We start from the raw sequence: 15,511 nt of genomic DNA on the forward strand, positions 1-15,511 counted from the left end.
GAAACAGTTTATAGGCATAATAAGTAAACAAATAAATCAAACAAGCCAATTAAAACGTTAGCAGTTGTTCAATGTAAAGATCATATTAGCAAATATGACAACATGCAAACTGAAACGTATCTCACCAGATTTATTCTGCAGTAAGAATTGTAATTATGTGAGAAGAAATAACTGTTATCTATGATATTTTATATTCATTATTTGTTTTAGGGATATAAGGGAGCAGTAGATACAGAGTATTCAGTCCAGCAAAGTAAAGCAAAAACACAAAATAAAACCGAAATAACCCTGAAGGAAAAACATTACACTTAAATGTGTAAGCTTAGAAGGTTAGTTACCTACATTAGAAAATAGCCCAAAAAGATTTATATGCTTTAAAAACCTTTGAATGGTACAAATATCACTGAGACAGAGTATCTATTAAAGAACGATCAATGTGGATTTTTCTATCCTCACCCATAAAAATACAGAGATGCCTACTCCAAGGCATGAATAATGTTAGGAATGTAACTTTAAAATCTATAGATGGAAATTGTTGCGGAGGTAAATGATTGCCTCTATTTTATATGAAGGGCTGTTTATCAAGTAAATATGCTGTTTTCTCATTATTATGACACATACTTTCCTTTTTATATTTTTCCTGGAGCAACATAAAAGCTTTGACTTGAACATATTCATCTTGAGAGATCCTTTTTTAGGTTCTTGTAGGTCAGAGGGCAAATAGACTTAGCATTACCAGTTAAAATGTGTTTCAAATGTAATTGCATTTTGAAGACAAACTTGGGACTCAGTAATAAAACTAGAAAGTGATGTTCTTAACCCATGTACATAATGGGGGAAAAAATGGGACAGCAATCTCCTAATATTCATGGTTAGTCTGCAAGAATGTTGTCAATTTTACTTTCAAAGCAGCAGTGCTTCCTGATTACCAACTGTACGCATTCAGAATATAGTAGGGACTGTATTGGGTGGAAATGATTCATTAAATATTTGATCAGTTAGTTTCTGTTCAAATATTAATATTTCCTATTAATATTTATGTAGGAGGCTATAATTTATCAATACACATTAATTCCAATTGTTGAGATGAGGATGAAATTATATTGTTACAGTTGCTTCTTCAAGCTCTTACTTTCAGAGCAATGTTTGGTGAGAAGATTGATTTGAAAACCTGAGATGAAACTGATGTGGATATTTTTGGACAACCTTGGGATTTTTAATTGATTGTGACTGAGTAAACAGATTTTTCCTGAAGGCAGCAATTATGTAGCCTGTACAGGCCCAGTTTCACCATTCACATGGAGGAGGAAGACTACGGTAAGAAGTGTGTGTGTGTGTGGGGGGGGAATGTGCCAGACATAATCTGGCAAACCAACTTCTTCTGTAGCCACCAAAAGTACAGTTCGTTTTTTGGAAGTCTTTATTTTTTCAAAGAAATAAACTAAGCTCTTTTAGAAAGACTTACAGAATTGGCTTGCTTCCTGGCTTGATTTATCAGGTCCTTAATGTGAGAGATGTTCTTCCCCAGGTTATCTTGAAGTTGTTTGATTGGTTTCAATTTATCCATTAACCGATCTGTTTCTTTGCCCAGATTTTTAACAGTGTCATCTGCATCAGCAACTTTATGTGAAAAAACAAAACAAAACAGAACCGATTAAATTTTGGATCCAAGCGCCATTAATAAAAACCAAGAGCACTCTGGCGCAGTGATTTATAAATCAAAAATGAACTCTTCCCTTGACTCTCTCCTCTCAGAAATTTGCATCATGGGTAATTTATTAAAACATCTCATTATACCTGAAACAGGAAAATGTAGATTGATTTTGCACTCTAGCCAAAGATACAAAACATTTACTTGCTTCATATGGCCATTTGGATTCTATTATTAAAGTACTTTCCTGATCTGGATGGATCCTTGGGAAATGATGGTTTAAATCAGCCATGATGCAAATTTTAAAATAAGAATGTCAGGAGTGAAAGGAAGGAAGTTACATTAATTTCTAAATTCATGAACTATGTTTAAAACTGGGGTTGCTGTGCTCAAAGCCATCTGCAGTAATCATATTAAAGATGGAAAATAATTGCCATTTTAATTTTAATTTTATAACTTGCTTTAAAGGCAAAATAGTAGCAAGCAGCAAGAGTTAGAAAAGTGCTCTGGGGAGCTAAGATTTCAGGGCTTACATTCTTGCATTGCAGAACACGTTTTGAATTACAATAGTAATTTGCCAATTAATAAATGAAGTGTTTCATATCTCAAACATATTTTTCCAGATACCCTAAATTTGCAAAATTTGAATAAACACGACAACAGGAACTTCAGAGCATGGCTCAGCATAAACAAAACAAAATAATATAGATGGTTTCATATATTATATGTATAATGGGCCCCATGTGTAGATTAGGTAGCAGATTCATATCTCTGCATATAGTAAAAGATGCAAGATACTAAATCTTACTAAAAACTGTTCTTATAGATCTCTACCTGCATTGGTCTGAAACCATGTTCAGTTCATGGTACTCTAGAAAAAGAAGCAACACATGGATGGGCCCGGCAACCTTGGTGATATGTATAATCCCAATCATTTACTGTATATGAGGCATTTAGGATTAATCTAGTTGGTTTTGGAAGTCCACAAACAATACCAGATATTGATGAGACACCCTTCTTCTGTCGTGTCTCATCAATATCTGGTATTCCTGTTTGATTTTACATGGAAAGATGCATAATAGTGAGTACACTAATTATGTATTTGAATATGAAACATCTTCTGAGTCTACTGCTTAACAATTAGAAAGCTCTAAGCTCCAACAAAATGCAGCAAAAGTGTTTGTATGTGCATGGGAATATACTGAATTCACTCCACTCAAAATTTGTTTTTTTTTCTGTTGAGTGTTTTAGATGATTACTCAAACTGAAAGTATTATAAGAACCGAGGTGGCGCAATGATTAGAGTGTGGCACTGCAGGCTACTTCAGCTGATTGCTAGCTGCAGTTCGAAAGTTCAAATCTCACTGGTTCAAGGTTGACTCAGCCTGCCATCCTTCCGAGGTTGATAATTGAGGACCAAGAGGGCAATAGGCTGACTCTGTAAACCACTTAGAGAGGATTGTGAAAGCACTATAAAGTGGTATATAAGTCTAAGTGCTATTACTATTGCTATTATGTTTAATTAATTAAAACTCGATAGCTGTGACAATGGTTGCTGTGGTATTCAGTGTGAAAGTGGAGCACTCACACTAAAGAACCTCTGTTTTGTTATCTGAAGAACTGTTTGGACATTCATCCTCAAGATGCAAGACAAAACTAGGGAATAATGACAAACATAACAAGTTTTCAATACACTGGGAAGTGTACAGTTTGATTGATTTGCATGTTAGAATATTTGGCCTTTTTAAAATGAAAGCTTCCAAGACCCTTTGTTTATTTGTTGAACTTTTGAATGAAAACATTTTTTAATTTTTTAAAATGTGCTTGATAGATATATATGACTATCTAATAACAGAGCTAGGGTTCATTCCTTTTTCATAGCAAAGCTGCTTGGATAAATTAGTGTCATTGCTGGAACACAACAGCTATTATTAGACAATGCCTAACATAATAACCATGCAAATATATTTTTAAAAAGAATAAAGTTAAAACCTTATACGTACTGATTCCTGTAGGCAAGTTTGAAGCATTTTTTTTGAAAAGGAAAAGAAAGAATTTTTAAGTAAATTAAAAAAACAAACAGCAGTATAAAATAAATTGGTGACTGAAGAAAAAAAACCTGGAAGTGGGCACAGCTTTCTTGGCTGGATTATGCTGTTTTGAAGTAAGTGGGATATTTTCTGTTAGGACTTTTAGAACATGGTAACTAGCTGATCTATAGATAATTAAAACTTGGTTATTGAATATAAAAAGCAGGCAGGGATGAAGAGACTCCAGTCATTCAAGATCTACCTGAAATTTTATTTCCGCCCTCCCTCAAATCCTCCAAATGGAGTGAGACCTCAAATAGTGGCTCAAGCAGAGATGGACACTTCTGAATATGCATTCAGCCCAGAAACTCAAGTAGACTAAAGCTCAAAAGTCTTTTACCACAACAATCTCCAATCTTTTCTTTTCTAATTAAGACTACTGGGAATCTGAAGCCCCTGTCAGTCTGGTCAATTGACTCTAAATTAGATTGTGTCCATGGTTGCTGTAAGCCAACAGCTAAATTTAGCTGAATTGTAATAGCAAACTATCTTCAGGAACACCATTCCTGAATTTTCTAGAAGATATTTCTTATTCACATAACTGAGCAGTAAAAATCTTCAAACATATAATAAAACTGCTCTCCATTCAAAAAAGGAAGAATAGATTTGTGGGGATATAACAATGCAATTTTTTTGGTGGTTGTTGCTATAAAAATTCAACAATCCTAAGCCCATTTTCCTCTAGTCTTATGGATACTTCTATCTTTTCCCTTTATATTTTTTTTTGGTGAAATAATATATATTTTCCCTATAAATTATATTTTCCTATGTATTACAAAGATGACCAGGTCTGGAATGTGTTTCTGTGTGTCCCAAGGGTGATCCACTCACTGAGGCAATATAAAGGGTTTCTAGTAAAAATGGTTATTCATCTGCTGCAGGTCACATAGAACCAGTTTGGTGTAGTGAATCAGGCTAGAAACTGGGGGACCATGAGTTCCAGTCCCACCTTAGGTATGTGACTTTCTCTCAGCCCTAGGAAGAAGGCAATGGCAAATCTGAAAAACCTGGCCAAGAAAACTGCAAGGACTTGTCCAGGCAGCCTCCAAGAATCAGACACAATTGAATGGAAAATTCAAAAACAGGTCATATAGCTATGTTAGAGACATTTTTTTCTGAATTCTACCAGTAATATAGTACTTTTCAGTGAATATAATAAGTAAAGGTTCAGCATAAAATATGTTCCTAACATACCTATATTACCCTAGAGATTATAATACATCTTTTACAACCAAAAGACAGCTTTATTACAGCATTTTCATTCAATGATTAACTTATATACCTACCTGATATGTTCATACTACAAATGCTTACCATTATTTCTACTGTCCTGGGAATGATCTTTCAAGGACATTTTCATTACTAAGAGTTGAAACTGTTTTTTTATATATATATATATATACCAAAAGCAATGTATTAAGAAGGCAGAAGGCAATGGAAAACATGCTTCTAATTAAGTGGTATTTGAAGTATACAAAATAATGAAGGAATTATGTATGGAATATCACCAGGAAGGTCTAATTTTTAAAGCACAGGATATCACCATTCTTCTCTCTATATACACAAACCTTACCAACCTTAGTAGCTGTTGAAAAGCACATAACACCATAATTTAAATCAGGGGAAGGAACAATCCTTTCATTTCAGAAGATTAGAAAAAAGGGAAGAAATCAAAGTACATAGGCATAATAAGGTCTTACTATTTTTAGTAGGGTCTTTCAACATAGCGTTTGTTTTGGCTGCATCATCTGCAACTTTTCTGTATCTGTCTTTTAATCCAAGGAGGTTTTGATTGAGATCTCTGATTTTAGCCAGTACCTCATTTGCAGTATCGTTAGCTTGCTTGGCTTTGTCTTTAACTGCTTGTACTTTGGCTGCTGTATCTGTAAACAGGAGGAGGGGAAAAAATAGAACCAAGATACTTATTTTATTTATTTGATTTTTATGACACCTTTTTTTATAAATAACTCATGACCGCAGACATGCATACTTATCACATCTTGTACATAGTATTATATTTATTGATTTGTTGATTTATTTATCAAATTTCTTAATAGGGCTTAATAGCGCAGATGACACAACAGTGATTGGTCTCATTCGAGACAATGACGAATCCGCATATAGACGAGAGGTCGAACGACTAGCCTTGTGGTGCAACCAAAACAATCTGGAACTGAACACACTCAAAACCATAGAAATGGTGGTAGACTTTAGGAAAAACCCTTCCATACTTCCACCTCTCACAATACTTGACAACACAGTATCAACAGTAGAAACCTTCAAATTTCTGGGTTCTATCATATCGCAAGATCTCAAACGGACAGCTAACATCAAAAACATCATTAAAAAAGGACAACAAAGAATGTTCTTTCTGCGCCAACTCAGTAAGCTCAAACTGCCCAAGGAGCTGCTGATCCAATTCTACAGAGGAATTATTGAGTCTGTCATTTGCACCTCTATAACTGTCTGGTTCGGTTCTGCAACCCAACAAGAAAAACACAGACTTCAGAGGATAATTAGAACTACAGAAAAAATAATTGCTACCAACTTGCCTTCCATTGAGGACCTGTATACTGCACGAATCAAGAAGAGGCCGTGAAAATATTTGCAGATCCCTCGCATCCTGGACATAAACTGTTTCAACTCCTACCCTCAAAACGACGCTATAGAGCACTGCACACCAGAACAACTAGACACAAGAACAGTTTTTTCCCGAAGGCCATCACTCTGCTAAACAAATAATTCCCTCAACACTGTCAGACTATTTACTGAATCTGCACTACTATTAATCGTTTCATAGTTCCCAATCTCTTTCCACTTATGACTGTATGACTATAACTTGTTGCTGGCAATCCTTATGATTTATATTGATATATTGATCATCAATTGTGTTGTAAATGTTGTACCTTGATGAACGTATCTTTTCTTTTATGTACACTGAGAGCATATGCACCAAGACAAATTCCTTGTGTGTCCAATCACACTTGGCCAATAAAATTCTATTCTATTCTATTCTATTCTAATAGCCCATATAGAGGGACTATTTGAGTTGGGTTGAGTCCTACTGCAAGACAAAACCTTTCAGTTTGTTTCTGAAAGGGTAAATCTTTATTTTTTTTAAAAAAAATGAAACATAAACCCTATTTATTTTCATTTATTCCAAGAAAAAAATAAACCATGTAACCTCTCTGAAGTAACAAGAGTGACAGCATTGTTAGTGTTGTAACAATGACATCAGTAAATGTGCCCATAACATAACATCGCGTGAAATATGAGCAAAACATATATTAACTGAACTATTGTCTGAATTGTTTATGGAATCTAAATTTACATAGAGAAAAAAGAGCGGCTATTCTTTCGTGTTTTTAATATCCTTACTTTTTGTTGACCTCCTGCAAACCATTGTATCTACTGCACTGGCAAAGATACATTCACAGTTTCTTGTGAGTAGGTTTAATTAACTTTTTTTTTTAACCAAAGAAGTCGTAATCCAGCAAAATTTGTCACACTGAAGATATCAGGCTGGTCTGTATACAATTCGGTTCCCTCTGATGCACAGTATGTTTTAGTTCCTAGGCAAGTAGCACAATGAACTATGATGTCATGCCTATTTACTTCATATAATTAAAACACTGGCAGCAGATCTTGGCTTCCATTTGCTGCTGTAAGTAACAAATCTCACATTCAATTCCAGCTGCTTTCTGTACAGATTGCTTATGTTTCTTCAGAAATGATGTTCTTTGCTCAACTTGATCTTTTTCACTCTGAATATTTGCTCCTTTCTTAGCATTTTTACTGTAACAGCAAGGAGAGGCACTTTGGGAAAATGAACTAAAATGATAGATTGGTTGGAAAAATGTTGTCTTTCATTGCTTTTAAAAGAAAAAAGAAGGACTTCTAAGAATCAGAAGAAAGCGAATGCTCTTGCTAAACCAAAAAGGGAAAAAAAAAAGAATATCAAGTAGTTTTCCTTCTGTGGCAAGCAATATACTAACATATCTCAAAGAGCCAAACCAGACAAGAGAATTTATGGGACAGAGTAGAAAGCATAATATATACATATTTTTCAAAAGTGGAAGATCAAAACCAGAAATATATTGAGCTGAAACTGTCCGCATACTGACACATCTTATTGGAGCTGAGCTATTGTGCTGTGATGATAATTCTAACAATGCCACTTCCACTGAGTTTGGATGTGCCAGAATGGTATCCCTGGTTTGGAAGCATTGGATAAAGTTCAGCAGTCAGGAGGGGAGCAGACAGCAGTGACCATAGCAGCCCAGTGAGTGTGATCAACAAGTGACATCATTGAGAAAGATCCTGGCAGACAGAATGAGAAGTGGGGGAACCTGAGCAAGTTTTCCAGGGGTCTTGGAGGATTTTATTTGGCATCACTATGTATTACTAAAGAGAAATATTCCTCTGTCTGCACTTAGTGTCTATATTATGAAAATATTTTGATTGGGAACACAAATGCATGATATTGATACTTCTTACATTACATTGCTGTCATAGATAGGAAGGAAGGAAGGAAGGAAGGAAGGAAGGAAGGAAGGAAGGAAGGAAGGAAGGAAGAAAGGAATCAAGAAAACCTGAAAAAAGAAAGAAAGAAAGAAAGAAAGAAAGAAAGAAAGAAAGAAGAAAGGAAGGAAGGAATCAAGAAAACAAGAAAAAAGTAAGAAAGTAAGAAAGAAGGAAGGAAGGAATCAAGAAAAAAGAAAGAAAGAAAGAAAGAAAGAAAGGGAGGAGGGAGGGAGGGAGGAAGAAAGGAAGGAAGGAAAGAATCAAGAAAATAATAAAAAAGAAAAAAGAAAGGAAGGAAGGAAAGAAGGGAGGAAGGAAGGAAGGAAGGAAGGAAGGAAGGAAGGAAGGAAGGAAGGAAGGACAATATAAATACAAGTAGATTGTGAATAATTTAGTTCAGCCCCCACTTACCATTTGGAATTGCTGATAGCTTTTCCAGGGTGTCGTTCAGAGCTTTCAACAGAGCTGAGTTTCTTGCCCCTGCAACTTGCAACTTATTCTGCATTCCTTTTAGATTATCCTCATTTTCTGTAAGGTGTACACAAATCAAGATATTTGGTTATATTAATATAATTCATTATAAGTTTAATATATATTGAAAGGAATTCAGGGTTACATAGGAGTTCTCTCAATTTAGTATCATCATAATTTTATGAGTGAGCTTAGGCTAAGAAATTATAATTGACCATGAAGAGCTATCACTGGATTTTTGGACTATTTGGTCACTTTGGTCACTGGCCACAGTCATCCCTATCTTCAAAAAAGGAGACCCCAGCTTAGTCGAAAATTACAGACCAATCTCTCTATGCTGCGTCACCTGCAAAGTCATGGAATCAATCATCAACCAATCCATTACCTCACACTTAGAAGCAAACAACCTACTCTCCAATAAACAATTTGGTTTCAGGAAAAAATTATCATGCAACTTACAACTTCTCCACTGTAAAAACATATGGACTACAAATCTCGATCAAGGCAAAACAATAGATGCAATCTACATAGACTTCTGCAAAGCTTTTGACTCAGTAGTACACGATAAACTTCTCCTAAAACTAAAATCCTATGGCATTTCAGGACCCCTTCACAAATGGATATCTGCTTTTCTGTCTAACAGACAACAAGTGGTCAAAATTGGCAATGCTCTATCAAATCCTGTTCCTGTCAAGAGTGGCGTTCCTCAAGGCAGCGTCCTTGGACCAACACTCTTCATACTATACATTAATGATCTTTGTGACCATATCTCAAGTAATTGTGTTCTCTTTGCTGACGATGTCAAACTATTTAACACCACTGATAATACATCTATCATTCAAAAAGACCTTGATCATCTAACCGCTTGGTCTAAAACTTGGCAACTCCAAATCTCAACCAGCAAATGCTCAGTCTTACATATAGGAAAAAAGAACCAAAACACTAAGTACTCGCTTGATGAACATTACCTCACAGATGACCCCCATCCTGTTAAAGACCTTGGAGTTTTCATGTCAAATGATCTAAGTGCCAAAGCCCACTGCAAATACATAGCAAAAAAGGCTCTAAGAGTTGTAAACCTAATCTTGCGTAGCTTCTTTTCCAAAAACACTACACTACTAACCAGAGCATATAAAACATTTGCTAGACCAATTCTAGAATACAGCTCACCTGTTTGGAACCCTCACCATATCTCTGACATCAATACAATTGAACGTGTCCAGAAATATTTTACAAGAAGAGTTCTCCATTCCTCTGTAAACAACAAAATACCTTATCCCACTAGACTTGAAATCCTGGGCTTGGAAAACTTGGAACTCCGTCGCCTTCGACAAGACCTAAGTTTAACTCATAGAATCATCTATTGTAATGTCCTTCCTGTCAAAGACTACTTCAGCTTTAATTGCAATAATACAAGAGCAACCAATAGATTTAAACTTAATGTCAACCGCTTTAATCTAGATTGCAGAAAATATGACTTCTGTAACAGAATCATCAGTGCTTGGAATACTTTACCTGACTCTGTGGTCTCTTCTCATAATCCTAAAAGCTTTAACCAAAATCTATCCACTATTGACCTCACCCCATTCCTAAGAGGACCATAAGGGACGTGCATAAGCGCACAAACGTGCCTACCATTCCTGTCCTATTGTTTTTCTTTTTCTTCTTCATATATATATATATATATATATATATATATATATATATATATATATATATATATATATATATATATATATATATATATATATATATATATAGGTCTTGGTTATTCGGGTTTTCTCCAGCGTAAAATTGGAAGTGTCTTGGCGACGTTTAATAATCTCATTCGTCATCTTCAGGCTTCAACCGTGCTTCTGGGAGCAATGTGTGATTGCAGCTGTTTCTTCCTTTTAACTGCTAGTGGGGTTTGAACTGATTGGGTGGGAGCTTGGCTGTGCTCTGATTGGATGGGGATTTTTTTTTTATTAAAATAGTTTTACAACAATTAAATTTTTCCCCTCCCCTCCCTCCTAAACCCCTCCCCGGACTTCCCGGAGCAAACACAAGGTATAGTTCCTTAAACAAAACAGTCATACATTAAATTTTTAAAATCTAACACAATTATAATCTTTCTCTCACATAACCTGACTTCTTCCATTAAAATCAAAATAACATCCTTCATTCAAAAGCAATCCGAAATTTCTTAATCTGATATCTATTTTGAATATAATCAATCCAGTTCTTCCATTCATTTAAATATTTTTCTTGAGTACTGTCTTTCAAGAAGGGTGAGATTTTAGCCATCTCAGCCAAACAGGAAACTTTTAATATCCATTCTTCTATTGTGGGTAATTCTTTTTTCTTCCAATATTGTCCAATCAACAGTCGTGCTGCTGTTATTAAGTTCAAAATCAACTTAGTCTCAATCACTGTACAGTCCGTTGTTATTCCCAAAAGGAAAAATTGCGGTAGGAACTTTATCTTCTTCTTCAAAACATTCTGCATAATCCACCAGATTCTTATCCAGAAAGACTTAATTTTCTTACAAGTCCACCATACATGAAAATATGTAGCATCATCACAATTACATCTCCAACATTTCGCTTGCATATCTGGATACATACATGATAATTTCTTAGGATCTAAATGCCATCTATAAAACATCTTATAAAAATTTTCCTTAAATTCTGCGCTTGCGTAAATTTAACATTTCTAACCAAATTTTTCCCATGTTTCCAACATTATTGGTTCTTGAATATTCTGTGCCCATTTTATCATACAATCCTTTATTAAATCTCTTTCAGAATCTATTTCTATCAACACAGTATACAATCTCTTTATATGCCCCTGAGTTTGATTTCTAATTTGTTTAACCAAATTTTCTTCATTTTGAATGATACCAATTTTCTGATCTTCTTTCCATCTAGCCTTTAACTGTCCATATTGAAACCAAGTATAATTCCTCCCTTCTTCTTTTAATGTATCCAAAGATTTTAGTTGTAAATTTCCTCTCATTGTATAAAAGATCTTTATAAGTAATCATTTCTTGTTCCTGTTCTATATTTATATTCTCTACTGCGTGCCTAGGACATGCCCATATAGGAATTTTGTAATTTAACTTATAATAATATTTTTTCCAGACACGCAGAAGAGAAATTCTCAACACATGATTCTTAAAAGCTTTATCTACTTTCTTATCATACAATAAATATGCATGCCAACCATATAATAAATCATAACCTTCTATATTCAAAATCCTTTCCTCCGTCAAATTAAACCAATCACTTAATACCGAAAGAACAACTGCTTCATAATACAATTTTAAATTAGGCATTTTTAATCCTCCTCTTTCCCGTGTATCTTGCATTATTTTCATTTTGACTCTCGCTTTTTTCCCTTCCCATATAAATTTATTAATTCCAATCTGCCATTCATCCAAATTTTTATCTTTCTTAATTATTGGTATCATCTGAAACAAGAACAAGAATTTAGGCAAAACATTCATTTTTATAGCTGCTATTCTCCCTAACAAAGATAATTGTAATTTTTTCCAAGTATTCATTTCCTTCTGAATTTTTTTCCATAACACATCATAATTATTCTTATACAATTTTCCATTTGATGATGTAAGAAAGACTCCTAAATATTTAACCTTTTTTACAATTTCAAATCCTGTTATTTCCTCTAGTTTTTCTTTCTGGTTCTTAATCATATTTTTGGTTAACACTTTTGTTTTATTTTGATTCACTTTAAACCCTGAGACCCTTCCATATTGATTAATTACTTCCAACAAATATACACTCGAATTTATAGGCTGAGTCAACATAACAACCAAATCATCTGCAAATGCTCTGACTTTATATTCATATCTTCTAATTCTAATACCCTCTATCTCCTTAACTCTCTTATCTTATCCAATAAAGGTTCCAAAGATAAAATAAACAATAAAGGTGATAAAGGACACCCCTGCCTTGTTCCTTTCGCAATTTTAAAACTATCTGTCAAACTACCATTAATTATTATCTGAGCTGTTTGCTCTCCATAAATTGCCCTAAGTATTCGTATAAAACCATTTCCAAATTGCATTTTGTCTGTTAATTTAAATAAAAATTCCCAATGCAAACGATCAAAAGCTTTCTCTGCATCCAAAAATATAAACGCTGCCGGAATCTGATTTTTCTTTTCCAAGTATTCCAATATATTCACTATCTGCCTAACGTTATTCCTCATTTGTCTCCCTTTTATAAAACCAGACTGGTCAGTGTGGATCCTTTGTTGTACAATTTCCATTAACCTATTTGCCATTATTTTTGCAAAAATCTTATAATCATTATTCAAGAGAAATTGGTCTATAATTCCCAGGCTTAGTACAATCCTGATCCTCTTTTGGTATCAATGAAATAAAAGTAGTCCTCCATGATGGTGGTACTCCTCCTCCCCTCAATATCTGATTGAATAACTCCATAAGTGGACCAACTATCTCATCCTGTAACTTTTTATAATATATTGCTGTAAGTCCATCTGTGCCCGGGGATTTCCCTATTTTTAATTGCTTTATTACCCAAATAATTTCCTCAGAAGTTATAGGCCGATTCAACTCTTCCCTTTGTTCATTAGTTAAACCTTTAACCTTATATTCTTTCAAATATTTATCAATATCCATATTCAATATTGTATCTCTGGCATATAAATTTGTATAATATTCCAAGAAAGCTTTTTTAATTTTATCCTGTTGAAATCGCACTTTACCCTTGTATTCAATTCCTTCAATAGTACGTGCTTTCTGTCTTTTCCTTAACATATAAGCCAACCACCTCCCTGATTTATTGGCATTACAAAAAGTATTATGTTTAGCATATTGTATATTGGTTGCCACCTGATCTGCCATTAACATATTAAATTGACTCTGTAATATCTTTATCGCCTCAATAGTTTTTAAATCATGTGGATTATGTACCAATAATTGTTGTTTCCTCTGAATTTCCTCTTCTAAATCCCTACGCTGTTTTTGTAGTTTTCTCCTCTGTCTACTATTAATATATATCAAGTTTCCTCTCATCTAGCCCGTGGCGACGCACCTCACCATTTCTATCGAAGTTCCCTTTCCCAAATTATAATCAAAAAATTCTTTCATTTGTTTTTTACATTGATTTACATTATCCTCATATCTAAACAAATTTTCATTTATTCTCCATGATCTTCTTCCACCTTCATATTGCAACTCCATCCATACCGGACTATGATCAGTTAAACACCTTGGAAATATCTTTGTTTTCCTAACCCTAGAAAGCAAGTCATTGGTAATTAATATAAAATCAATACGTGAAAAAGATTGATGCCTATCCGAAAAATAAGTATAATCTCTATCATCAAAAATTCTGCCTTCTCCATATATCTTTCAACTCAAAATCTTCCATCAAATCAAAAAGATTTAGGCAATTTTGCATGCATAGGAATTTTCTTAGAAAGAGTTCTTTTATCTTTTCTAATGTCCATTACACCATTCCAATCCCTAATATAATAAATGTTTTATAGTCCCAAAAGTCAATTTTTCATGTAACAATTTATAAAATTTTTCTTGTTGTTGATTAGGTGCATATATGCCAATCACAAGTGTCTTTTCCTTCTAAAATCAATTCAATAGCAATATATCTTCCTTGAATGTCCGTTTCAATTAATTTACTTGATATATTTTTCTTCAAATATATAACTATACCATTTTTCTTATTCGAGCAGAAGAAACAAAATGTTTACCTAATTTCAATTAATCAAATATTTCTGATCTGATAATTTTATATGTGTCTCTTGCAAACATATCACATCATTTTTAAATTGTTTCAAATAATGGAATATTTTTCTTCTTTTCTGTGCTGAATTTAAACCATTAACATTCCATGTCAAAAATTTATTTGCCATCTCTGGCCTCTTGAAGCTTCTGAGCAATTAGCTGAAGACCCTCACTCTTGACTTGGCTCCTCCCACAGCTTCAGTAGTAGAATCCCATTCTTGTCTTTGAAGTCGTTCCTCCATCTCCTTACGCCTAATAGCTCCCCTTGTCACTCTTTGTTCCTGAGATTGTTCTTGAGGGACTGATATCACAGGTGCAGTTTCAGCTTCCCCACTCTGTTTCTCTTGAAGACTTTTATCCACTGTTTCTACATCCACTTTCAATACATTAAAAAGAAAATCTTTTGCTTTCAGTTCAGTATCAATTCGATATCTCCTGCCTTGAAAAAATACTGTTAAACCAATTGGAACCTCCCATCTATATTGAATCTGATGCTTCTTAAGCTCTTGTGTAAAAAACCTAAAATCCCTTCTATCCTTTAACATTTTAGCAGGGATCTCTTTCAAAACCAACACCTCCTGTTCTGCTATTTGCAATTTCTTTTGGTATGTAGCTTGCAAAATCTGATTTCTTATTGTAGAAGTTAAAAAATAAATTACAATATCTCTTGGGAGCTTTTTCTGCCTCGCTACCCAAGAATTAACCCTGTATGCCTTATCAATTTGAAAATCAACTTCTCGAGGGTCCATGCCTAACATTTCAGCTACGGCTTCTGATATAACTTTTTTAAGGTCTTCTTCCTTTCGGTCTTGAAGACCCCTAATTCTCAAAGCCTTCTCCAATGCTCTATATTGCAATACCACCACATGATCCTCATTTTTATCCACTTTATTTTGAAGCTCTCCAACTTTATTATCCAAATACTGATTTGCTTGACTAATTACTTCCACTTTATCCTCCATTACTTCCAAATTTTTTGCCAAACCTTGAAAAACCATCAATAAA

The 15,511-nt window shown here is 34.2% G+C and overlaps 1 protein-coding gene across 6 annotated transcripts in view; it reads right to left on the minus strand.

The window, feature by feature from the left end:
* Window positions 1-15,511, minus strand: part of LAMA2 (laminin subunit alpha 2) — a 515,150-nt gene that overhangs the window by 70,709 nt on the left and 428,930 nt on the right. For all 6 annotated transcript variants that reach the window (XM_058172079.1, XM_058172060.1, XM_058172053.1 and 3 more), the window contains 3 exons: window positions 8,677-8,793; window positions 5,442-5,624; window positions 1,466-1,620 (listed from right to left, as the gene is read on the minus strand). In XM_058172079.1, the coding sequence (XP_058028062.1) occupies window positions 1,466-1,620; window positions 5,442-5,624; window positions 8,677-8,793 (455 nt within the window). The remainder of the gene's footprint in view (window positions 1-1,465; window positions 1,621-5,441; window positions 5,625-8,676; window positions 8,794-15,511) is intronic.

The sequence above is a fragment of the Ahaetulla prasina genome, chromosome 1 (genome assembly GCF_028640845.1).
Source record: "Ahaetulla prasina isolate Xishuangbanna chromosome 1, ASM2864084v1, whole genome shotgun sequence".
In the NCBI taxonomy this organism is placed as follows: domain Eukaryota; kingdom Metazoa; phylum Chordata; class Lepidosauria; order Squamata; family Colubridae; genus Ahaetulla; species Ahaetulla prasina.